The sequence below is a fragment of the Epinephelus fuscoguttatus genome, linkage group LG8 (assembly GCF_011397635.1).
Source record: "Epinephelus fuscoguttatus linkage group LG8, E.fuscoguttatus.final_Chr_v1".
NCBI lineage: Eukaryota > Metazoa > Chordata > Actinopteri > Perciformes > Serranidae > Epinephelus > Epinephelus fuscoguttatus.
This window is the reverse complement of record NC_064759.1, coordinates 9,839,856-9,866,800: the sequence shown is the minus strand read 5'-3', so window position 1 is coordinate 9,866,800 and position 26,945 is coordinate 9,839,856. Positions and strand designations below refer to the sequence as shown.

Genomic DNA, 26,945 nt, shown 5'->3' with positions numbered 1-26,945 from the left:
ATATGATATGTTGTTGTTTTGGTTCAATTGCACTGCTCTGATGACATTGTTTTTGGCTGCAGCTTTAAAAAAGCTTTAAAAAGTCCCACTGTACACTACCTGCTCAGCACCAAACAGACAGCAATTAGCTGGTGAACATCATGCAGCATCTAGCAGCTAACGAGCCAGATATTTCCCTCAGGAGTTGGTAGAGACCAAAAACGGAGCAAAAAGCAGCCCAGTCGCCAGAAGAAAATGTTGGCATTGTACATTTCTGCAAGCCTTTAATACATTACTTTTGAGGTTTTTATACGTATCATATCGTTTCTAAAGAGACTTAGGGTGCTTTCAGACCTAGAGTTGTCTTGCTTTGGTCTGAATCAGGGACTAATTTTGGTAAAAAGTTGCATAATTTCCTAGAGTTGGTTTGTGTTCTCACAGCAGCATTTACAAGAGAAGACAGCTGCTCTTGATTGGTCAGAATTTCCATGTGGGAAAAATCCAGGAAGTAAAGCAAACGCTGAAGAAGAGTACACTTGCAAGATGAATATGACACTTTCTAATGTCACAATGGAGGGACAACTATGCAGGTTGATTTTAGCGCTGCTCATCGTGGACTATATTGCTGTCATTGTTCATTTTAGTCAAACCATACAGTTTGAAAACGAGGCGCGGCTCCAACTAGAAAACAATGTTTTGATGCATTGGATGTGCTGAATGTGCATATTAAGGCAGTACAGGAGGAGGTGCACATTAATAATCCTCCAGGACTGTAACATGCTCATGTTTAACCCAAACAATGGATTCGGATTGAGGCCCTGCCCTAACGAACCGCACTTAGGGGGCAAACAAAATCGAGATCGACTGAACTGTACCAAACAGGGCAGGTGTGAAAGCACCCTTAGTGTATGAGCTGACCGATGGATGGCATAGCACCTAGATGAGACACCTGCCAAGCTGCAGACCACTGTTTTAGACAAACAAACGTCAAAACTAGCCGTGATTTAGCGAGTCATTGCTGTGTTTCCATTGGCTTTTTAGGTTCCAACTGGGGTGTTACGTAGCGACCTGTTAGCAGGGATAGTGCCACAAAAAGTCTTTGTTTTTTACTGAGACATCACTGCATTTCCTGCCGGGACTGTGCCCCCGAGTATTTTAAGCCAAAACCTGGTCTCCTAACTATACCAACTTTATTTATAAAGCACTTTAAAAACCCAGTGGACCCAAGTGCTGATCCACTATAACCATGTGTTAACCACAGCACTGTTGAAACATAAAGTTTTAATGTGTCTGCTACATGATAATGTGTAAATGTAACATATCTGTTGTTTGCAGAAATGTACAGTCCAACATTTTTTCTGGTGATTGGGTTGCTGAAGTGACAGTTCATCAGGTGGACAAAAACACGACCTCAAGTGACTGATAATGTTGGCTCTGTCTGCTGGATGTGAATCTAAGCACATTTGCTTACAAGCCATATCAGTTTGAAGGGGATAATATCTTGTCCATTTCCCCCAAATGGCAAAAAAATCCATCACTGTGGGTTTGAAATCTTTCCAGAATATTCCAAAAAGTCTTCCCTTTTGCGAGTGTTTGTCAGTGTTGATCACTTTCAGGCTTATTTTCTGTAAACTTCTTTCTCAAAGTTGCTGATGAAGCAGTGTGTGGGCCACAGCTCATTGAGCATTGATGTAACTGGGTCAGTTGCCAGTGGAAATCTGGAAAGCGCTTGAGAGAGATTTACTTCGTTAAGAAGCAAAGGGAAAGTTTTAAATTCCTTCTGTCTCAGTCTGGTTCCACTGGCAAACAGGTACCAGACAACAAGCTCTGTCTTGGAGTCGGAGTATTTTTCCCCAACATCAAAGATTGTCTGAGCACCCGAATTTATAACAAGCCCCTGCTGTTATTACAGAATTTCTTATATTTCATATGCTGGCATCTGCCAAAAAACCATCTCTCCTTGGGTTCCTTTTCTCCTCTCATCTAAGCTTTAACTTCATCTCATTAGGAAGGGTTACATGATGGCTTCTCATTCAGAATGAAATAAATCTGAATGAAATCATTCGGAATTAAAGTTTTTCCAGGTAGTTTACATGAGAAATATTCATTCAGAATGAGGGTTTACACGGGAGATCAGTTTAATCACCTTTATTCAGGTCTGCGCAAGGTTTGGGGCAGGGAAGGTTTCTGATTGGTTTCTGAGTGTCTAAAATAATGGACATAGACGTCACCACCTGGTTTGTGGACTCTCTTTGAAGCCTTGAGCTCGGTTGCCGAGTTTGGCCATCGCCATCTTGGTTTTTTGGAGCCAGATGTGACCATACTCGGACAAGAGGTAGGAGAGGGAAGGAGCAAGTGTTCTGACTCAAAGACTGTAGCCACGCCTTACAGACAGCCTGTCATTCATGCAGCCCCACCCTTAAATGTCCACAATATTAAGCCTTAATAAAATGTAAACAGGTGAGTTACGTAAAATTCACACCCTGTACAGTTTTTATGAATGTTGAAAATAGCTATCGAGACCAAAAATGTTTTTTGGTCCAGGCCAGAAACATGTTTATTTCTGCTCTGTAGACCATTTCATTGCTATTCTGTTGCTAGGGCAATGTGTTTGGTCCCTGTTTACTTCCTGTCAGCTACAGCATTAACAAACATTCCAACAGGAAGTACACCTGGACCCATTTAGAACATCTATGTTTTCAAGTCTGAAACAGTCTATAGTTGGGCATTTTAAAGGGAAATTTCAGTTTATTTCAACCTAAATTTGTTTCAAGTGACTAGTGACATAAAAATAATAGTTAGCATGTTAGCCGTTAGCCTAGATACAGCCGGGACGCATAGTAGTGTCAGACCTGTTAAAACCTAAGTGAACGGGCAACCTTCAAGTGCAAAGTTAGTCCATTAAACAAGCTTTTTTCCACAAAGACCGCCTCATATCGTTAGGATAAATGTCAGAGAACATATAGAAAACGACATGTAAACGTGTTGTCTTACCTTACTGGTGTGCTGCCATGTTTGTTTACCATTTAGCTCTGCTTTCCAAAGCGCAGCCGAAATATCGCGAGAACAAGCAGCGATCTCATACCGTGCCTGAAATCTCGCAAGCTATAGATCAAGCCCAGCTGGATACTACTCTAGTTGGAGGTGTCTCGTCCTCGGTCACATCCAGACCTTGAAAATAAGGCTGCAACCAGTCCCATTCCTTGCAACAGAGGCATTCCTCTTCTGTGGGCACTGGGGCACAGCATTCACAGGTACACCACCAATCTCCAGAGCTATGCAGCCTTGCAGCAGCCATTCCTCCTCTCTCATCCTCTACCTGTTGCGCCTCTCTCTCTCTCTCTCCTCCGTTCTTAAATTTCATGAAGCTCTTCGTCAGTGTATTCTAGCTCAAATAAATAAGGGCGGCCATCAAACTCTGCAAAATCAAATTCCTCCTCCACAAAGTCGAAGTCTGGCTGCTTGTTCTCGCGATATTTCCGCTGCGCTTTGGAAAGCAGAGCTAGATGGTAAACAAACATGGCACCACACTGGTAAAGTAAGACAACATGTTTACATGTCGTTTTCTATATGTTCTCTGACATTTATCCTAACGATATGAGGCGGTCTTTGTGGAAAAAAAGCTTGTTTAGTGGACTAACTTTGCACTTGAAGGTTGCCCTTACGTTTTAACAGGTCTGACGCTACTATGCGCCCCGGCTGTATCTAGGCTAATGGCTAAAATGCTAACTATTATTTTTATGTCACTAGTCACTTGAAACAAATTTAGGACAATAGGAGATGGGTTGAAATAAACCGAAATTTCCCTTTAACATGGGGGTCTATGAGGATTGACTCTGTTTAGGAGCCAGCCTCGTGTGGCCATTAGAGGAACTGCAGTTTTTGGCAGTTTTTTCATTTTTTTCAGTCTTGGAGGAAGTTTTGACGAAGATTTGGATTATGCAGTAAGATGCTTTGTTCTTTTGGTGAATTCCTGTAAAGATCTACTACGAACAAAACTCTGTCTTACAGGACTTGCATGACTGATGTTGATCCATTTTCTGAAACGGCCAGATGAAGGTGATTTGCCATATCTTTTCACCCTGGCAGCAACATGTGCCACTGATACTGACTTCACCAACTGAAGTAATAACGTTCTGCAAGAGTTGTGGCTTTAACAGGTTTAGTGAGTTCCTACGGAGCTTAAGTATGGTCAGGTTTCACCTCTAGGGCACCAATTCTCAGTTTATGGTTGTCTTTTTTATCACACTTTTGCAAGGGCACTGTCGCCCAAGATGATTTTGATTGGTTCAAAGAAATACAAACAAGCCATTGCATTTTTCCCCTCTATAGCAGAATAATGTGTGACTCCAGACCTTTCTCTATTGCTGATACAGTACTGCGGAGAGTCTGGCTACACAAGACAAGAGTAGCACAGTCATGTTTTTCTTTTATTTCTGTCCTGTTCTCTTGTCTCTGTTCATTATTTCTAATCTCTTTAGAGTCTGCTGAGACTTGCTTGTCATTCTCCGTATAAATAGATTAGATGTCCTTGAACATTGTGCAGGAGTAGATGCAGGTACACCACCACAGGTTCCAGCGATTTTGGCTTCACTCCTTCAGGCAAATTCATCTCACAACCCCTTCTGAAAGGTGACATTTTTCTATGAACTGTGAGCATTTCAAGCAAAGAGGGCATTTCAGTTCCCAGGATGATTTGAATGTTTGAGGCCTGAAAAAGTAGAACAGGACAGTGTTTTACAAGAATACAGCAAAGACAAGATAAACCTGTTCTTTTTTCTTCTTTGCTAACTTCTTGTTACCCCTCAGATTGATCTCTGGAGCTGTCGGGGGATGCATACCTGCCAGCTGGGGTTGAGCTGGTAACCAGTGCAGCAGACTAACATTTCTTTAGCATGTTGTACAAACCAGAACAGTTTATCAATAGTGACTGAGATCATCATCTTCAAAAATTATGCTAGTTTCCTCTTTGTTATTTTGTGATTCTATGAGCGGTAAACACCTCTTTTGTTGTGCATTTTATTTATTTGGCTTTTTATCAGGAACATTCAGAGGCCATGTTTAGCTTGAGTTGGCTGTGTTGACTTTTATAGAGGGTTAAATGATCAGATCCCCATCCAGGAAGCAGGTGCTTGTGATTGTAACACAGCCTCACAGAAATATGAGGAATGGAAAATGTGGCTGCTTTAGGAACATGTTCACCCCAGCAGCACAGAAGATCTTTACGATCAGTTCAAGGTGGACACCCAAGATTAGTGTCACCAATTCAGCATCTGACCAAATGTCTCCCTTCTATGTTCCTGAGGTATGACGCTGAAAAATGCCCAGAAAAGTGTTTTTGCAGAGCATTATGATGTCACAGTGAAGCTGACCTTTGGCCTTTGGGTTGTAGAATGTCATCACTTCCTCATTATATCCTGTTTGACATTTGTGTGAAATTTTGTAATAATTAAGATAAGAATTATTGAATTATGGAAAAAAACATTTTTTTTCTAAGGTGAAGGTTCTAAGGTTACACTGACCTTTGACCTTCGACCACCAAATTCCAATCAGTTTATTCTTCAGTCAAAGTGAACGTATGTGCCAAATTTAAAGAAATTCCCTAACGTTTATTTGTTTTTTTTTTTTTAGATATTGTGTTCATGAGAATGAGACGGATCTAAGGTCATAGTTACCATTGAACCGAAATCTAATCAGTTCACTGCTGAGTCCAAGTGAACATTTGTGCCAAATTTAAAGAAACTCCCTCCAGGCATTCTCGAGATATTGTGTTCACGAGAGTGGAACAGATGGACTGACAACCCGGAAACATAACGCCTTCAGCCACGGCTATTGCTGAAGCAGAGGCATAAAAATACTTGGTTAAGTTTAGGAAAAGGTTGCTGTTTCTGTTAAGATAACTTCGTGTACGAGGCATAAGTGATGAAAACTTTTGTACTGTGCATAGTTACTTAAAGTTCGTAAAGTCACATAACTACGCTGACTTTTGGTTTCACACGGGACACTAAGAGCCATCTGTGTAGATTTCGAGGGGGATGACTTTTATTTTGAGTAAATTTAGGATATTTTTGCCACAAAGAGCATAAAAATTCACCAGAATGCAGGAAATTAAATGTTTGATGCTTAAAATATTCTTGTGGAGTACACCCCAAACCCCTATTTAATATGTCCCCCCCCCCAATGTTGAAACAAACTGGCATCTCCTGGTTGAAAGTCCATGTTTGTTTCATCCATCCACCACCTATGATGTGACGTTCTCACTCTTTCTACTTGACTGTCTACCACGACAAAAGATCCTCACTGACTTTGCATTGGCATGTTTTCATGTTCCCAGCATTTGATTTTAATACAACATGCCCACCACCCAGCAATGCTTTGTTACATGTCCATTTCGTGTATTTCTATGAGACTGTGCTGGTGATTTTAAACAGGCCGTTTGTCCCCTTTAATCAAGAAGTCTCCCTACGAAAACAAAAACTATTACAATTCTGAATCTAGGCTTTTACGTCTTGTATTTTCTTTACTTCTTTGCTCACAACTTCCGTTTATTTAATTGTCCAATCCAAGACGTCTCAGTAAAAATACATCTAGATGACAATCTTTGACCCACTTGTTTCCGTTTGCACTTGTTCCGCATTTCTGTTGGGGCACTTGACTCGCCAGTGTAATGTACTGCAGGGCCACGAGTTGTTATACGCCGAAGATAGAAAACCCACAACCACATAATTATAGAGCGCAATGGGTGTTTCCAAACTAGCAAACCATAATATCCTTTTCTTAACCTTTTTTTTTTTTTTTTTTAGTAAGCTGTAAGATTCCTCCACAGAACAGCTGGGTGTTAAACCCCTCGCTCTATGGTACAGTGGAGTTGAAATTGATGTGGTAGTTTAATAAAACAAATCTGTATATTTAGCCTTCAGGGGTCCATAAAGTATTACAGTAAAAGCCGAATGTTTTAAGTGTAATGCATGCACAGCACACACACTTGGATAAGAGCAGTAACCACAAATATAAGCATTTCCTCTGCACTTCCTGTTCATGTTTTGAACAATAAATTCTTTAAACACTGAAGTTTTTTAATGATTTTGCACAGGTATAGCTGCATGTCTCATTTTATTCTTAGCAGATATTAAACCTACCACAAAACCAGCACCATCTTTCTTCGGTCAATCCTATAGCCAGACAGTCAGAGGTTTGTGTCTTTTAACAACCAGACGAACTGCAAGTTGTCCACAAAACAAATACAAACAAATGATGTACGTCTGAGTTTATTTGGAAGATTTATTACATTCGTTGCTTTGGTGTACCAAAAGGATTTTAAATCTGAGACACTGATGACCCAAATATACTGTATGGAAATAGAAATAATACAAAACAGTGCATTTTTTAATCAATAATTTGGCAGTAAATATGGGGCATGTTTTGGTCAAACAAGAAAATGTTCATAAAAATGTATTAAACTTAAATGATAACATATAAACAACACACACAAAGAGGAAACACAGGGGTTTATAATATAAAACAAATGATCTAAAACAGGTCAGTGGTGTCTTCCTACAGTGACATATTGTAACTCTTCTTAAAACGTAGTGTTGATCTCGTGGTCAGATTATACAAAATTTTGATCAATCTCTCTCTCTAAAAAAAAAAAAAAAAAAAAGATCCCATATCCCAAACATACTGTACAAAATTCATCTACCTGTTTGTTCCCATACATTTAAGTTCATCCTCCACCTCTGAGCAGGCACAACTCTCCAGTTTGTGTTGGCCAACGCAGGTAAAGACGTGACACAGGAATGGCTATGCTAGGCATCTGTATGTAAACAAAGAGTCGCCGTGACTACACCTCGGCATGTTCGTGGCAGGGTGTGTAAATAAAGTTTCACTACAGCACATGTTTGAGGCCTTGTCTCTTGTGCTTCCTCGTGCTTTGTTCCTGCTGTAACAAGGTGAACAATTTTTGTCATGTGAAATCAAAATGAAGGTTTCTGTTACAGTCTCTCTGTAAATGTCTGAAGACGTTTTTTCTCTCATAGCTTTGGTGTGCACGTCCTCGACAAGGCGAGGCGAGGTCACCGCTTATCACTGCCAGCAACACATAATCTCTGTATGACAGCCGGGTTCTTAGTCAACAACTCTCCCAAAACGAGACAGCCACGTCCCCCTGGAATTTATAGCGACAGCAGAAAACACAGCTGTAAATCTTAAACCAGAATTTCTCTGTGACTGTCAACTTGTTGATTAATATGTTACCCAGCTGACCAACTTCCTAACAAAAAGAGACAGTGGGTTATACAGTAATACAGCCTAAACAGAGGGGCTAAGCTCTTCTGTCTGTTCTCAGAGACAAACAAAGCACAGCTGCGTCACATCAAGAAAGTCATTTTTCTTAGTTAAAAGAATCTAGTCTATGTTACTCTGTAGGCACGACATCTGCAGTGTTGCATGTCTGTCCGTCCTTGAAGGGGGATCCCTCCTGAGGTTCTTTTCCTTGTCTGTATCAATGGTCTAAGGACAGATGGTGTTGTATGCTGCACAGATTGTAAAGCCTCTTCAGGCAAATTTCTGATTTGTGATATTGGTTTATATAAATAAGCCTGACTTGACTCGATGACCCCCATGTCTGCAAGAAACTAACAGTAAACACTTGTAGAATAAGAGAATAATATTCTGTAAAAAGAGGCTATTAAAGAGATTCAACTAAGGCCACAGTTGGTAACTTTTATAAAAGTGACTTTGCTAAAACTGTTGCTTTATTCTGAAAGAAGTAAATGAGAGAGATGTCATGTCCCTCCTCCTCTTCTCTCTGCTTCTAATGGCATTCGCAAGAATCGACCGGGGTGCACCGAAAACAACCAATCAGAGCAGAGGATCTGTCAATCATGTCAATCACAGCTCATGAACTGCGGTCAAATTGTCAAACCAGGCAGCACTGAACAAATATGAATCAATATTCTGTTACTGCCCATTCAATATTTTCAGAAACACATTTTACTGCACTGTTTAGCTGTAAAATGAGAAAGTTTGTGACCCTGCTGCTATGTTGGATATAGATAACCACCCACCGGCTGAACCAACGTTCTCATTCTACAGCTAAACAGTGCACTACAATGTGCTTCAAAAGACATTTGAGGAGAGAAAGAGACACTGCAGCAACAGAATCTCGATTCATCTTTGATCGGCGCTGCCTGGTTTGACAGTTTGACCGCAGTTCACGAGCAGCGACTGACATGATTGACAGCTGCGTCAGAGACTCCTCGGCTCTGATTGGTTGCTTTCGTTCACATGCAGTAAGGCCATTAGAAGCTCTACAAGGCAGCAGAGTAGGACTGTTTTTTCACATATTATCTGTCTCATTTAGTGCTGTGTGAATAGGGTTACAACAAATATGAAAAGTTACTAACTACAGTTTTAAGGCACATACCCGACATAAGCAGAGAGGCAGCGATAGACTCTGATTAATATGAAGTAACCTCCAATCATAGAATGAGTGAGTTTTCTCAGTGTCTGATACTTTAAGCCGAGTGAACGCAGACGTAGAAGTTCTTGTGCTCCTCCCAGTAGTGCAGCTCATCTTTGAAGCTCCAGGAGCAGGCCAGGTCTCTGCTGGTTTTGACCGTGTGGACCACCCAGTCGCCGGGCAACCTCTCAAACAGGACCTCTGCTACACCCACCACAGAGAGTCTCTTCTGACTCTGGATCACCTGCTGGATGTGATTCCTATCCACAGGCTCTGGTGAGGCGCTGTAGGACACCCAGACGTTGAGTTTCTCATCTGATGACGGCACCTGGAAGCGAGTCTTTCCTGTCGGGCAGTGGAAATTCTTCCTGTCGGCGAACAGGCCCGAAGGGGACTTGAATATACGCACGGACCAGCCCACCCAGTCATACTTCTTCTTCAGTTTCTCTATGATCGCATCAGCCAGCTCCTGGTGGGTTAAGTTTGACTCATCTCTCACCAGTCGACGGGAATCTATCTCAGCCTGTTTGGGGAAGCTGACGATGCAGTCTTCAATGACGGCATTCATTTTTTCCTGGACAGTCTTCATCTTCTCGCCCCACTCTTTCAGAAGCGCGTCCTCCTCGTCATATCCCTTCAGAGCAGCATGGCCCAATAGTGCGATGAGCCCGATGCAGAAGAGCTTCTTCAGCCTGGCACAGAAATCCTCCACCGGCCGGCGACTTTTCTCCTCGTAGTTCAGGGTGATCTCGAGCACAGATTCCCCAGAGAAGTTATCTCCCGTCACAGAGTTGTAGAGCGTGATAAGGTTTTTGTCACCGCCTGTCTTGGCGAAATGCTCCAGGAAAAGCTTCTTCTTAACCTCCCGGAACTTGGGTTTGGCATTAAGAATGTCCATGTACTTCCTGAACTGGTTGGTGATGTTTTCTTCAATTGGGAAATACACAGCATCCAATCCGCTCTTCTTGATCTCGTCGTTGATGCGCTGAATCTCCTCCGAGGCCACCTCCAGACGCTCTCGCACCTTCTGGAACTGCTCCTTCATGAACGTGGCCTCTTTGCTCTCCACGTTGTCCAGAGCCAGTTTAACAATCGGAGCGGCGATGGAGAAAACGGGGAAAAGGTCGCCGGCGATACTGGCCACCACTTCGGCTCCTTGTTCAAACACTTCCATCACAGTCTCCACCATATCCTTCCTCTCCGCTACAAGCTTCTGTAGCTGGTTTGCCATCTTCGCTGATATCGCTCAGACTGATTCTAACGAGAGAAAAATATCGACATGGTCAGAAAAAAACAAAACTGATGCCGTTGTGATATTTAAAGGAACAGTGTGTAAGATTTGGGGTGATTTAGTGACATTGAGCAGTGAGGAATACAGATTAAAAACCAGCTAAAACTTCTCCTGGTGAGAATTCCTTCCTTCCTTCCAGTGTTTATTGTTCAGGAGGTGAGCCGAATTATCCGCAGAGGTCTCTTCCTCTCCAAAACAAACAGACCAACTGATTTAAACTGGTAAAAACACTGAACAAAGCAGTTTCACGTAACAAATCAGTGTTTCTCCTAAACTGTTTGGCAGCTGCTAGCCCAGCACCTACTAATGTGTGCTCAACTTTTTTTTTCTGATACCTTAAGATCCAGACGTTCAGGAGGTTTTTAGCTCGAGCAAAATTATCAGCAGTGGTCTCCACCTCTCCAAAACAAACGGACCCTGTGATTTAAACTGTTAAACGCACTGAAAAAAGCAGTTTCAAGTTAAAAAATTCTCTCTTCGCAGAGAGGCTGCTAACTACAGTGGCCGACATGAAAATTCAGATGACCCTATCTAGAGCCAGTGTTTGGTTTGTCCAATCTGGGCTACTGGGGAAAAACGGAGGTGCAATATGGCGGACTCCGTAGATGAGGACTTGCTCCCTATGTAGATGTAAACAGCTCATTCTAAGGTAACGAAAACACAATGATTCTTATTTTCATGTGATTAAACAATAAAAAAAACGCATACTTATTATATTATATTTCATTTCTGTCAGTATATCCCCCTAAATCCTACACACTGGACCTTTAAACAAGAAAACGTTTAAGGACAAAGTAAAAACCAAGACATAAAAGTAAACAACTGAACACAAATGAGACAGAAAGTATCACCAATTTTAGTTTCTCTGACAGAAAGTTGTGTTTTCTTGGTTTACTCACAGTTCTGCTCTGTTCCTGTGCTGTTGGACTGCGGCCTGCTCCCTCGCTCCTCTTACAACACAGCAAAAACTGATAAGGAAAGAGAGAAACAGCCAAGTGAGCTTCGGTGCTGGCGTCTGGCCACACCTGGTGAGCAATGAGTCAACAATGCAAGAGGGAATTCAGCAGTGACAGAGGGCCAGTATAGGTTGAACTGGTTATGTGTTACTTGCGTGTTTACAGTTGGGGAATCAGCAGTTTCATTGAAAGGCTCGACGAAATTTTAAAGTTTATATTGTGGGAATTATAAGACGGGCAAAGGGGAGTATCTGTAATTTAATTCTAAATTAAAGTAATGCAATATTTCTCTTAGTTCAGTATGTGAAGACAACATGGAGGAGCTCTGACTAACAAACCTGTAAACACTTTTTCCACTGAGCTCGCAGGTTTACTACAGACACTAACATATATTAAAATAGTATATAGAAAACACTAAATTATTTGCTTGAAATGATAAAAGTCATTAATTCTCCTAAACTCCTGTCAGCCAGTCTGTCTATACTACTCTCAAGGTCACTGAGGAACTTTTATTTTGAGAAATACACTTGTTTTTGTTTTCCTGTCCAGAGTAGGGCTGCACAATTTATCAAAATATTATCAAAATCGCAATATGGCCAAGTGCAATATCCAAATTTCAGGAGCTATAATCTATGGATGAAGCTAAAATGTTTCATAACATGCTAACGTACACACCCCGCCTGACAAATCATATTCCAGATGTAAAAGAACATGCTTGTTTGCTAGAGACCCCATTGAAAATCACATCGTTATCATTTTTACATTTTTTTTTTCAGTAAAAATGAAAAGCAAAATTTACCACTCCAACTAAAAGCGCAACTCTTATCTCAATCACATTATCTATCATAATAATCCCGATATGACTTTTTTGAATACTGTGAAAAATCAACACTGCTCTCATATCTGGCCCCTTAAATATGAAGCTGCAGCCAGTTAGCTTAGCTTAGCATGAAGACTGGCAAAATCTAACTCTCTACAAGAAAGCAAAAAAAGCACATGACAAATTGTCAAAACTTTTACTTCAACACAAATGAGGTCTAGAAGTGCTTCAGATGATGGCTACTAAGCTTGCATTGATTCATTTCCAGGACAGGTACAAACTCCATCCACAGATTAAAACTGTGTTATACAGCTGAACAGTCTGGGAGGAACTATTAAAGGGGTACTAGAGCATAAGGCAAGTTTGATTTAAGACTGTTTTTTTAAGTCCACTTGGAGTTAAATTTAAGACTAATTTTACAATAACCAAAACTGAAGAAAAAGAGAACATGAACTGACTGAAAAATTAAGGTTAGGGACTGTTTTACCAAAATGTTTAATGTGACAAAACATGACTTGACATGACATGAAATGCGTAGCGTTTGTTGGCACGTTTTCTTGACAATTTTATGTTTCTCACTCTGCATGTGGGATTCCACTGCTTTGATTCTAGGGTTGCTACAGTATGAGATTTTCATGGTACGATAACCGTCTCAGAAAATATTGCAGTGTCACTGTATCATGATATCATGATATTTCAGAATTTATAGTATTAGTCAAAATGACCCTTAAAAGAATGAAAACAAAAGGGTTATTGTTGATTTTATTACTATAACCCTGAAACTATTTTATTAATGGAAGTATGTGTAAAAAGTCTCCCCTTTAGCAAATAACTAAAAAAAGGACAGGTTTAACGTCCAGTTGCAAATGTATACAGTATGATAACCGTCAACTTTTATACCACAGTATACCTTAAAACCAGTATATTGCTGTATCCCTATTTGATTGCCATCGTGCCAAGTTCGAAAAACTTTTTGCATAAAATACAACAAGGCTCATGTGCACGGGCTTGTATCGGTTTCAGCCATATCACGAAATCTTAGCCAGTTTCAAATTTCAGGGTAGAGTGACAGCTAGCTAGCCGACAGCAGATCCTCCACTCTGATTGGACACAAAATACAGGATTTTCGCTGTTTCTGTTATCCTGATTTGAGTTATGTTAATGTGAAAGGGTATGTGGTTAATTATTAACTGGGGTTTTTTCGGACCTATATTGCGTTTTGCACAGCGGCGACTGGATCTTTGCTCTCAAACCACAAAAAAATGTGATGGCACAACAGTCTCCTTCAGTACATTATTCTATGCTTTCTTTTGATTTTCACATTGGCTAGTCATCCTGTTTAATTTGTCTTCTGATTAAATCGGAACCGTTGAAACAAGTTGTAGGAAGCCTCTGCAAGTAACTGGTTGCACTGTAGAGCCGATGCGCTGCTGGCTCTGCCGGCCTGAATAGAATATAATGTCTATAGCCTTACTGTTGTGTACAGTCTTATAGACTGAGCTGAGTAGTGATGCACGGGTTGACCCGTAACTTGTTATTGTACAAAACGGGGGAAACAAACGTTGACAAAAACGGTTCCATAATTCATATTAAATTCAAAAGATAACGAAAAAACAGCTACAAGTTAGAGCGAATAGTGAAAGTTTTGATTTTTATTGATAACCTACATTTACCAACAACAAAAAGACTACAGTTAGCACCAAAAAATATGTAAAAAAAAAAAAAGTAAATAAAAAAACGAATATCGAATACCAAATTTTCATAACGAATACCTACCCATAGAAACAAATATTCGAATGTCCAAATATTTGGGTACAGCCCTAGAGATTTTACAATGAAGTTGTAATAAAAAGAGCCATAAAATCCTGCTACATATGTTTCAGCATTTTTAAGACTTATGAAAGATTGATTTAAGGCTTTTTAATACCAATTAAAGCCTATTTTTAGATTAATTAATTCAATGCCTTTTGTAAGGATCTGCAGGAACCCTGTATGAAGTGGACCTTGAGTTAGGATCCTTTTCTCAAACAGTCTGTTGTTATTCTGTCTGTTAATAAGTCTGCTACACTTTCATTTGAAAGGTAAATCATAGTTTTCAAAGGGTCTAACACAATAATACAGAGGGTTAAAAAGCATCAGCATTCAGTGGTGATTTTCAATATGAAGGAAATCACTTCCTGTCTTGCACTTGAAAAACAAGAAATCCACTGGATTTGGAAAATCTTATTTAACACAAACAGCTCCTCCCAAAGGCCACGAAACAGCTGACTGTGAGAGAAACAAACCCAGACTTATTCTCTGGACATGTTCGGACACGTCCTCTTGCAAAACTGGAAATGTGTAACTTGGGTGGAATTCTGACTTTGCTACAAAAATGACAGAGCAGTCATCCACTGGCTTCACACACTCACATTACTTGTCTGTGCAGCAGCTCAAGCTAATGAAGCTGTCGTCATATGTTTTAATTCAGGTTTCTACAGAGAGCTGTTGTTGCTGCATGCTCAGTTTTTTAATTTTGGCTGAGGGAGAAGCAGCAGTGTTGTTTCTCCCTCAGCCAGCTCAGTCAATAATAGAGCAGCGAGCGTGAGAAGTGATTAAGTGTAAGAGGTTAAACTTGCTGGGCAAGGGTGCGTTTTCCAATGAAACTCAGCGAGTTACCACGGCAACAAGACAATGGAAAATAATCTGTCAGCTCGTTCGTCTCTCTGCTGAGGTCTGCTCTGTGGGGTTTATCAAGCTGGACTGCTGAAGATTGCAGTGAGAAGATAGCAGGCATTTTTCAGCCCGATGAATCAAACAGTTCTGCAGCAGTCAGACGTCTGCAGGCGTTTACAGAAGACAAGGACGTCTGTACTGGTGATTGAATCATGTGAACAAAGATGTCTGTCTGACAGCTCCAAAATTAAAGGAACAGTTTGAGATTTGGGGAAATACAAGAGGATCGATATCTCATTAAATATATAGTTACAGCCAATTGGTTAACTTATTTTGGCTTTAAGAGTGGGAACAGAGGAAGGCAGCTTCTCAAGCTGCATCCAAAAGCCGCTATGAAATGTTTAATTCATACAAAACCTGAAGCATAAAACAACACATTGTGGTTTTAAAGGGGTTCTGTGCAGGACTCATTGTTGGCCGGGAGTCACGTGAGTTTCATCACACATCCCCCGAGAAACCTCAACTTGACTGATGTATTACAGCGGGGGTTCACCCTGGACAGGTCGCCAGACTATCACAGGGCTGACACATAGAGACAGACAACCATTCACACTCACGTTCACACCTACGGACAATTTAGAGTCACCAATTAACCTGCATGTCTTTGGACTGTGGGAGGAAGCTGGAGCACCTGGAGGAAACCCACGCTGACATGGGGAGAACATGCAAACTCTGCACAGCAAGGGCTCTCACACGCTGAGTTAAAACCTCTTGCTGTGAGGTGACAATGCTAACCACTGCACCACCATGCCGCCAACATCAAAAAACACAGGAGTGTATTTTGAAAAGACACAAACTGATGCAGAGGGGGACCTAGCACATCATATTTTGACATGTGGGTCCACGGACAAAGCAGCAGTAGTTGACGAGTCATGATTTTCCTGAATTGTTGAACTATTCCTTTAAAGCATCCTTTAAATGTCAACCACAAAGCTCTAAAAACTGAAATAACTGTGAGTGAAAATATGTCATATCTGCATGATTTCCTTGTCAGACTTAAGAACAAAAACAACAAAAGCAGAGGAAACTCCAGCAGGATGTCAGAACATTTACAGTTACTGTATCTTATTTGATTTGACCGAGCTAAAACTGTAATTCCTGTTTCCCACTGATGATTTCTTTATCTCTCTCTCAGGGTCCCGGGGGTCATGTAACTCCAGTCTGAGTGCATGTAAAGCACCTTCACACACATTTCAAACACAGAAGTGCTTGAAGAAATCACATTTTCAGAGACAGAGTCGAAGCTGCATCTCACCAGAGATAATATTTCCACTTATATTCAGTCATTTTCAGTGGTGGAAAGTATATTTACTTGGACTACAGTGTAGGCTACTAAAGAACAACTTCGAGATACTAAACATAAGTATTTCCATTTTATGCTACTTCATACTGAATTTCTGAGGGAAATAAATATTGTACTTCTTACACCGAATGTATTTCACAGCTATGGTTACTCCTATCTTTCAGATAAAGATAATTCAATAAAATAAAATAAACTGCATTGTTCAAGAGTAACTGAGTGGTGTCCAACCCTTTTGGCTTCAACCCCTCACAGAACAGTGTCAACTTTGGGCCCCTTGTTATGTTTCAGGTGTATACACACACTTGCTTGTTTGATTGAGAACCAAGGGGGGGTATATACAGTGTATTTCATAAAAAAGCCAGAATTAGAAAGGCAAAAAACACAAATTTGTGTGGCAGAAACATGTTGTCTTCCTCTTTCCTTACCCATTAATAATCTCATGACCGTTCACATTCATCTTGTTCATCTTTATTTAGCTGATAACACTTGTGTACTTCAGTTACGTGTTGATTGCAGGACTTTTACTTGTAGTTTTAACAGTGAGGCATTTCCAGGCGTAGCTTTCGTTTCAACACTCTGGGGGATAAATATGAAACAGCAGATTTGGGGATCCTCTGACAGAAAATTTTGAGTTTTAAACACTTAATTTTCTGTATTCTGGTCGATTTTAATGCACCAATTTGTACCTTTTCTGCATCAATTCATGTTGTAAATCATGGGTGGACTATGAGTGAATGCGTCCCTGAGCACAGACATGCAAAAGTGCTGTCACCTGACCTACACAGAAGCAAAACACAGACTTTGTGTTGGTTTTGCCTCATTTTTTGTTGTTGGTTTGTGCATCTTTGTAGTCATTGTAGTGCAGCGTTTAAGGTTTAGTGTCTCCACGGTAATATTGAGTGTCCTTGTGGTAGTTTTGCATGTCTTAGTAGACGTTTGTGCCTCTTTGAAGTAATTTTGTGGGATTTTTCCTGTTTTTTTTTTGTCTCTTTGTAGGTGTTTTGCATCTTTTTGTGGTCCTTTTGAGCCCTTCTCTGGTCAGTCAGCCATTCACCCTGTCTCTATATTATATTCAGCCTTATTTTGATGCCTTTTTGCAATTGCACATGCTCTAAATACTGAGGAGGACGTGTCCCCTGTGCAACCCCGACAATGTACGCCCAAGGGCATTTGCACTTTAAATAAAGGATGTGAGTACTAATTCAAATCACTGGTGCTGTAAGCGACACTGGACACATGTTAATTTTGTGAACAGCGTTTGTGATTGTGTTATAAACAAATTAAAACTCAAATGCAAACATCATGTGTGTGCTGCCATCACACAGGACACACAGAATGTCTCTGAGAGAGTTTAAGAGTTCATGTTATATTTATGTAATGTGCCAGAGCCTCCTATGAACACAAAGATGACCAAACCCTCTGACAGCTGACCAGAGCTGAACGCTGTTAATGCTCCCCCTTAATGGAAACCGTATCGATCAGTCCGTGAACAAGGCCTCTAATTGTATCATTTTACAGCTGGAGCACACGGAGCCAAACAAACATCGCAGGTTAACACCACACATGAGTTTCATCTTTGTTACAACTCAAGTGGATAACGCAACAGTTTCACACTTCCTGGAAAAAAAGTGAAGCGGTGGCACTCGACCTGGCAACCAACGCCCATTAAAAGTTTTGACTTTAAACTGCATTAAATCTCGCAGATTCATCTAATGACCCACTTCACTTTATTAAATGAAAGCAGCGTTAATAAAAAGGAGCGTGTTTGACAGTTTTCAGCAGCTCTGCGGTGCGTCTGAGGAAAAAATGCGCTGTTATGTAACGAGACACTGAAATGGAGTCGATAAGTTGAATCGATCATTTCCCATTAAAGCGTGCCATCATTACCACAAGAGTTAACCCACATGAGCCTGTCCACTACATAACATTATAATCAGAAATGGACTCACCTTATAAAGTTTGCGGAAGAAATACTCTAACTTCCAGACTGGTTGTCTTCCTATTGGTCATGTGGCTCTCATGTTACAGAGCTGAGGCACACCCAGTCTGACTGACAGAAAAAAATAGGGTGGTGGAGGAAAAAAAAAAAGTTGTGAGCATGAAAGGCTACTGTGATATTATTGCAGATCAACCTCCACCCATTTGATAAACAATGGCGTGTTATTAAAGCATTATATGGTTGAAGGAGATTTGCTCTCGACAGAGCGTCACAGGCTACTTCATGATAAGTTATGATTGTAGTTGTTTAACTGTAAAAGAAAGTGCTTCTAAATGTCTGAGTAATGATGACCAGTGATGACAAAACCATTCATATGTTTTGTTTATTACAAATTAAAGTAAAATACACATAAGTGTCTTGATAAAGTGATTGTGGCATAAGGATTTTAGGAGTTTGCCCTGCAGCAATATATTGCACCAAAAGCAGCAAAAATATTAGTTGATTTTGTTTTATACACATTTATATGTAGGAGTGGGCAATGCCGATAAAATCTGCTAACACAGCACATGTCATTTATTTCTTTTGTGATATACTGTGCAATTGGTCCATTCTCTGGAAAATCAATTGAGGCAGTGGATGTGACAAATGACAAAACAATTTCAATTCAAGGTCCAATTACTGTCTTGTTCTGGAGCTTTTGACCCTATCACAGAGTTAGATAAGAAGCAATATACCACTCTCATGTCTGTGTGCTAAATCTGTAGCTACAACCAGGAGACATTAGCTTAGCTTAGCATAAAGTCTGAAAGCGGCAAGCTTTGTCAAAGGGTTAAAACGCATAAATATATTCGACTAATTAACGTGTTATATCTTGTTTGATAAATGGATGAGCGCTTTGCAGTTCAAATGGTCTTCTGACAACTCAAGCAGGTTTACGAGGCTTTTACAAGGTGCCACCTGCTCACTTTAAACAATATGCAGTTACAGCCAGGAGATGGTTAGCTTAGCTTAGCATAAATTGGGAAAGCAGCCAGCAAATCTCTAAACACATTACATCTTATAGGCTTTATCCTCCTAAGACCTGAATGTTTGTTTGGTTCCCATTTTTAATTTCTCCTAGCTAACTGGGATCAGCAGGACCTGATAAGAATAAAAAACTAAACACTGTCAACAATAATAAAGTCAAAATGTCCTTCAACAAGCTGATGATAAATTCCTTATGTCTTCAGCCGAGTACCTTCTAATTAACAGCGTCTTATCTTGTTACTGTTGCTAAAATTGGTCAAATTTGTTGCCATATCAAACTACAAACATTATTAATCATAAATAAACAAGTTTAAACCATAAAATTTGATCAGGTTTTGCACATTGTTGGGATCGGCTGCTGACTGACTTGGCAGAGATGGCTGCCATCTTGTTTTAACATGGATTAGTGTATTGTGCTCTTACTACCACTAGATGGCACAAAAGTGTCCAAGAACGAGGACAACAGGTCTAAGTTAAGCAGAGTGAAGTATAAGGTGCTGTAAACCCAAAATGTAATGTCCTCGTATGAGGGTGCAGGGTCTCAGGAGGGTATTTATTCCTTCCAAAACACTAAGTTTATCCCACTTTGCATTTTTACAGGAAGTTGTGTGCCACACATAGAAATAGTCCAACAAATAACCAAGCCACCAGGAACAGCGCAAGGTTTTGAAGACTATTTTGTATATTAGCCAAACGTGGATTACAACATCCGGGTCCATCACAGGATACCATTAGGCCCAAAAGGATTTTATCCCATAGACTTAGACATCTGTAAATCAGTGTCACAACTCTGCAAATATACTGAACCCCACCTCCAACACTGTATCCAGTTCTCTTTATACGTTCATGTGCAAAACCTGCAAATTGGTGTTTTTACACACCTGCTTTTTTCCAGTCTTTACCCTAAACTAAGCTAAGCTAACTATTTCCTGGTTGTAGTATAGTATTTATAGGACAAATATGAGCGTGGTATTGATCATTTTGCTAACGTTTGGCGAGAAAGCCAGTGAGTGAGTATTTTTCCCCCAAAATGTCGAGCTTTGCCTTTAAAAGTTGAGTTTGACAGTTCATTTTTGACATCAGAAAGAGCAGCTGACAAAACAATCTCAACTCGAAAACAAATTCCATACTCGTTCTGTCACTTCAAAGGCCAGTAGTACACTGTCAAGCTCAAAATAATCAATATTTGGGCTAATCCAAATGGACAAATCTTCATTACATTAATGCAAAGAGAAAAAAAATTACATAAAAATCCAATAACATCCATTATGTATTTCTGCAAATTGATTTATAGCATTACCCACAAGAATCTGAGATGTTACAGGGATTAAAGGGATTGAAGGGCGATGGTGCCTCAGTTTAAATGTATGATAAAGTCTCTGGCAGCTAACAGACTAATATTGTCATATCACCCAAACCCTAGTGATATCCAATGAGGATAGAATCATATACGGTACATAACACTAAGTTGAAGCTGGCATGGAGATGTACGGCTCTGAAAAAACACCCTGAAGCTGCTGTATCATCTACAGACGAAAGATATATATATGTAAAAGAATAAAAATCGGTACAAGTAAGACACTGAATCACATACCAGAGCCCCTATAGAGCAGATTATGCATCGACATAGACAATAATTATGAATGAATTTCTATATTTAATGGAAACATTTCCAGGTCTCTCGTAAAGACATTCATGGATTTATGTGTAGCTCACTTCTTCCAGCTGCACTTTATCTTTTCTCTGTGAGCCTACTCAGGGTGGACACACAGGTAGGCTCTTTTGTGTTTTCCATAGTAGTAACAGTCCTCATGGAAGTTGTTACTCTCCACCACCTCCTTGTAATGGCTGACAGCATGGACCAGGCAGTTGGGGAAGCTCTTGTTCAAAGCCAGGGCCACTGCCATCATGTCCGACTTCATCTTCTGACACTCGATCTGCTCCTGGATCTGGCTCTTGTTAATGGGCTTGGGGTTGACGCAGAAAGAAACCACCACTTTGACCTTGTTCTTGGTCATAATGTCAAACCAGTTGGCTCCTCCGCTTCCATGGCACTTCTTTCCCGCCAGCCAGTTGAAAAAGAAAATGCGCTCCCTCTCACTGAAGGCCCTGATGGACCAGTTCACCCAGTCGTATTTCTTAATGAGTGAATCCAGAAGGGTTTTGGTAAATTCACGGTCAACGGTGCCGGGATTCTCCTGAAGCAGGTGCTCCATGTCTTGCTTGGCTTGGACAGCAAAGTTCTCTGTGCAGTCATCCACAGCGGCTTTCATCCGTTTCTCCACCTCCTCCATCCGATCTTGCCACTTCTTCACCATCTCTTCCCCCACCACTCCTTCCTTGAGGGCGGCATGACCCATGACGGCGATAATGCCCACTACAAAAAGCTTCTTCAGGCGGGCGCAGAAATCCTCAACTGCCCTTCTGTTTCTCTGCTCTGTGGTGACGACTGTCTCCAGCATAGGGTCTCCTGAGGTGTTCTCCCCAGTGACGGCATTGTAGAGGGCATCCAAGTTCAAGTCGGCGTCGGTGTTCTCGTAATGGCTGATGAATTTCTCCATCTTCTTCTCTTTGAACTTTGGCTTGGCGTTGACAAAGTCTTGGAACTTCTCGTACTGGCTGAGCATCTGCGCCTCTCGATCAAAGTTCTGCTTGTTCAACGAGGTCCTCTGCAGTGCCAGGGCAATTTTATCAATCTCATCTTGGATACCTTCGAGTAGCTGGTTGACCAGTTCAAACTGCTGAGTCAGGTAGCGAGCCTCTTTACTGTCCGGGTTGCTGAGTATCTCAGCCGAAGCCACGAACACGGCCTCCAGGACGGGGTGAAGCTGGCCCACAGTGGCAGCGAGCACCTCGGAGGCTTGCCCCATGATCTCCACGCCTTTCTCGATCTTGTCCCTGTTCTGCACGAGCCAGTCTGCCACACTGTTCATCGTTGTGTTATGTTATGTCACACTAACTAAACTACTTTGTTTTCCAGAGGCTTTGCTGGTGCCTGAAAGAAGAAGAAACATGAAACCCTTGTAAAGTTCAATATAGTGTGATTTGGAGACATTTTTTAAAAATGGCACTCATTTGTCTTTTTTTCAGCAACATTTGGTAAAGTAAATGTAATCAGATGACATTATAGAAGCAGTGTGTAAGATTTAGGGGATTTAGTGGCATCTAGTGGTGAGGAATGCAGCTTGCAACCAGCTGAAACTTCTCCCAGGTAGAATTCCTTTCATGTTTATTGTTCAGGAAGTTTTTACCAGGAACTGAATTGCTACAGAGGTCTCTTCCTATCCAAAACAAACAAACAGTAATTTGAAGCAGTAAAAACCCTGAACAAAGAAGTTCCACGTTACAAATGAATGTTTTCTCGACACTGTTCCGCATGCCAGAGACAGGCCACTTGCCCAGCACCTGCTAATATGTGCTCACCTTGTTTCTCTGATAATTTAAGATCCAGACGTTCAGGAGGTCCGCCATTCTCATTCCCACTTTGTCACATATAGACATTTGGTCATGGACTTTACATGTTGAGATACGACATGTAAGGTACCCTGGGTGCGCTGGCTGTTGACTTTCCGGGATGCATTGTCAAGTTCTGCCTGTTATATGCATTCTCTTTTTTCAAAATACACTTTGGTTTTCACAGGAAATTTAAAGTTACATGCAGTCTATTTCAAAATATACACACTATGTTGGTACGACACTGCAAATTGACGTTTTTTTTTCCCTACAACACCAAACACACATGGTTGAGTTTAGGAAAAAAGAGCAAGGTTTGGTTTTACAATCTTTTGGGAAGCGAACACCGCCCTCCTGGGTGAAAGTCGGTGGTTGTTGGACCCACCCACCTTACTCGGACTTGCGTCACTGGGCACTGTTAAACAATAACTGTGATAAACCGTGTATCATGCCAACATTAAAGGATGGCTTTTTTTGTTGGTGTCTGATGCCAGAAGCCAATGCCTAAGCGCCAGATTTCAGCGACTTCGGAGGGAGACAGAGTTGTATCTGCAGAGGTCTCTGCTTTTACAGAGAGCCCGGCCTCACTCTGAAGTCATCAAAATCTGGCACTTGGGCAGTGACTTGTGGTGTCAGAAACAAACGAAATAAGGTGTGCTTTAAAGTCGGCATGATACACGGTCAGTTGCTGTTATAGTTTACGGGTGCCAGGCGGCGTAGGGGGGAACGCACGGGACAAGGCCGAAAGTTAAGATGGGGAAAGTCCGAGTGGGGTGGGCGAGAAGGGTTCTGGATGGTCCAACAAACATCGACTTTGCGGTGTTCACGTCTCGTAAGATTCATAAGCCAAACCCTATTCTTTTTTCCTAAATGTGTTTAATGTTGAAGGAAAAAAAACGTCAATTTGTGGTGTTGTACGTAACGCAGTGCGTAATTTTGAAAGAGACTGTACTGTATGTAAACATTAAAATTCCTGTGAAAACGGAAGTGTGTCTTGAAAGCAGAGAACTTGTTACAATGTCCCAGAACAACCAATGCACCAAGGGTACCTTGCACATTATATGTGTGCGTCAAAGTACCATGACCAAAACGTCAATATGTGAAGAGGTTGTGAGAATGTGTTGTTCCAGGACAAACAGGCTTGGTGAAAAGCATCAGGTGAAAAAATCTGTGTTTTTCCGACATTGCTCATCACAGGATAGCTCTGAACTCCAGTGGCCAAGGTGGAAACACGTATGGCCCTATCTAAAGCCAGTGTTTGGTTTGTCCCTTCTGGACCACCATAGAAACATGGCGGTGCAACATGGCGGACTCCTTGGACAAGGACCCGCTCTCTATATAGGCATAAACAGCTTACTCTAAGGCAATAAAAACACAATGATTCTTATTATCAGGTGTTTATACACCAGAGAAAACATACTAATAATATTATATTCCATTTCTGCCAGTATATCCCCCTAAATCCTACACATTGGGCCTTTAAGTCATTTTTTCTCACAGGACATTTTCCTGACAAACAAAACCCTACAATAAAGCAAACGGCAGGTCATGTCTGCACATGTTTCATGCCGCACCCTCAGAGCCTCAGTTAATGACAGGGACTCGTTTTTTAAGCCTTGGTGGCATTGACACATATAAAAAAGCTCGTGAAAGTACACAAACGAGGCACACATGGATGGCAATACAGAACAAATATCAAACATGGCGTGTGTACTCATGAATTATGACGTGAAGTATATTGTGCAACATTGCAGCACTGGCCCTTTGGGATGTCAGTTTTTACTGCTCTAACAATAGCCAAGACCCAAAGCAAACACAGATGTTCACAACATGGTAAAAGAGGGGGATTTACTTTGGTAACGATAGTATGGTTTTCTATGTAAAATACACAGGAGAGATGACCTAACTCGTTTCTCATTCCCTGGAGCCCATATCCAGTTCAGAAAAAGGCACACCCAAGTCTGAGAGGAAAAAAATCCCCACCACTGCACTTGTTCAATAATGCAATCACACTTCCCTAATCATTACAACCTCAAAGTAATTAAAACCAAACACACACAAATACGTTTTTTGAGGTTTTGGCATGAAAAAAAGAGGCACATACAGATTTACATGTGTAACCACAGAAAATAGGCTCACCAATAATTGCTGCAGTGATGAGATCAGTGGTGTCATTTTACAGCCTTTTCCTATCACTGCACTAATTAGATTTACTTTATTCAACCACATGCCATCAGTGCTTTTACAATCTATAAACATTTCTATATCATGAAAATATCAAAAAGTGCATCATTCAAAATTTGAATTTGTAATTACATAACACAATTAAATCCCAGTCTAATTTAAAGGGGGAAATAACAGTGAAAAAATACTTACTGAGTATTAATCTTGGTTTGTGTTGGAAAATATCTTCCCTTGTAACACCAGACCAAAAAAGTTTGTTTTCTTTTAGCAACAAAAAGTGGAATATATTTTTGTGAAAGGAAAAAAGGCGAGTCCCACACAGCACTTGATCAAACACTGGTCTCCCCTTTCAGTGTGATATGCCTTGCTACACAGCTACAGGGCTTTAATAGGAACCACATACGTAGGTCCTCAACAAGACCACATCCCCCAAAGGACTCATCTCTACCTCTGGGCACGTCACTTCAATCTGGGCCTGTTTTTCTGTGGAAAAGTATTTAAATTTTAAGGAAATACTCTGAAAGAGAAAATTCCAGTTCCTCAAAGCTTGTAATGAAGGCCAGTTTTAATAATGGGGAGAAAAGCTGAATAATCAGAACTGAATGTTGAGTTTTTCTTTCTTTCTTTCTTTCTTTCTTTCTTTCTTTTTCTTTTTGTCTTTCTTTTTTCTTTCTGTCTTTCTGTCTCTCTTTCTTTTTTACATTTGATAGAAAACCAAAACTTAAGGTAAAGTGGAGAAGTAGATGATGGAGATGCTGAATTAGAGAAGGGAAAAAAAACAAGAACTCACCTTTCTAGCTAAATATCCAGTGGGCCACAGTCCAGTTATCCAGTAGTCCAGCTGTGCCTGTGAGCACCAGCCTCTTTGGGATGTATATATAGACTCTCTCCCTCTTTCCCTCCCTCCTTCCCAGTGTCTGTCCGTCTCTCTTGTCACTCCCCCTTTGGAACTCCTCCATCCAGTTCCAGCATTCCTCAGAAACCCACTCAGAGGGATGAGGGGCCGGCACTGACACAGATAACATCCTGTAAACACTCCCCATGCAGGGACACCATGCACCCTGTGAAAAATTTAGAAAAAAAAAAAAAAAAAAAGACTGGTTTTTCTCTTTCTCCCCGTGCGTGTGTGAGTGTGTGTGACAGACAAAGAGAGTGAGAAAGAGAAATAAAAGGAGAGCAGTAGCAGCAGGGTTCAGCAAAGCAACCCATGAGGACAAAACCCCTCTTGTTGTGGCTCGTACAGGGTTGCCATGGCCACTGCACTGGTTCCTCTAACTTTTGTGGGACTGTGCACGCTCAAGAGCCGAATTCATCTCCCCCTGTTTGCCACTAGTTGGGATTCACGCCATTTTAGCACCCTGAATAACGAGATAAGACTTTATCTAGAAATGCAGGCTGAGGTTTCTGAGAAACACTTTTTAAGAGGGTTTTTTCAGACCGTGTTTGCAAATGTTGACCTACTTCACTCAGAAGCTGATAATTAGTGATGGAAATCTATTGGTTGCTGCATTTAAGCATCACAAATAAGGATGACATTTGCCCTGCAGGGGCAGCGCTTAGTCTGTCACTGTGTTGCCCAGTGAAAGAAAGCCTGTGTTTCCGAGTACACACCATGACAGTCAGAGCTCAGTCATGGTCTTTGTGCTTTTTAAAGCAGGCCGTGACACACGCAGCACGATGTCACTGTCAACTGTCTGCTTTAATGGATCATAAAGAGGCGGGAACAGGAAGAGGAGGGGAGGATGTCTGCTGCAAATTGATACTGGTCAGCCGGAGCAGAGGAGGGTTAGGCGGGCACGTCCGCCAACGCCTCGTTCCT

The 26,945-nt window shown here is 41.1% G+C and overlaps 1 protein-coding gene across 5 annotated transcripts; it reads right to left on the bottom strand.

The window, feature by feature from the left end:
* Positions 1–7,619: 7,619 nt before the first annotated feature.
* On the bottom strand, positions 7,620–26,104 carry LOC125892743 (protein rapunzel-like). Of its 5 annotated transcripts, none has more exons than XM_049582939.1 (4): positions 25,917–26,045; positions 18,474–18,570; positions 11,630–11,698; positions 7,620–10,696 (listed from the first exon to the last, which is right to left on the bottom strand). In XM_049582939.1, the coding sequence occupies exon 4, from the start codon at positions 10,668–10,670 to the stop codon at positions 9,495–9,497; it is 1,176 nt and encodes a 391-aa protein (XP_049438896.1). In that variant the 5' UTR covers positions 10,671–10,696; positions 11,630–11,698; positions 18,474–18,570; positions 25,917–26,045; the 3' UTR covers positions 7,620–9,494. The 5 variants fall into 5 exon arrangements, with proteins under 5 accessions (XP_049438896.1, XP_049438894.1, XP_049438897.1 ...); XM_049582937.1 differs by having other exon boundaries at positions 18,474–18,574; positions 25,917–26,037; XM_049582940.1 differs by lacking the exon at positions 18,474–18,570 and having other exon boundaries at positions 25,917–26,099.
* Between the last annotated feature and the right edge of the window lie 841 nt (positions 26,105–26,945).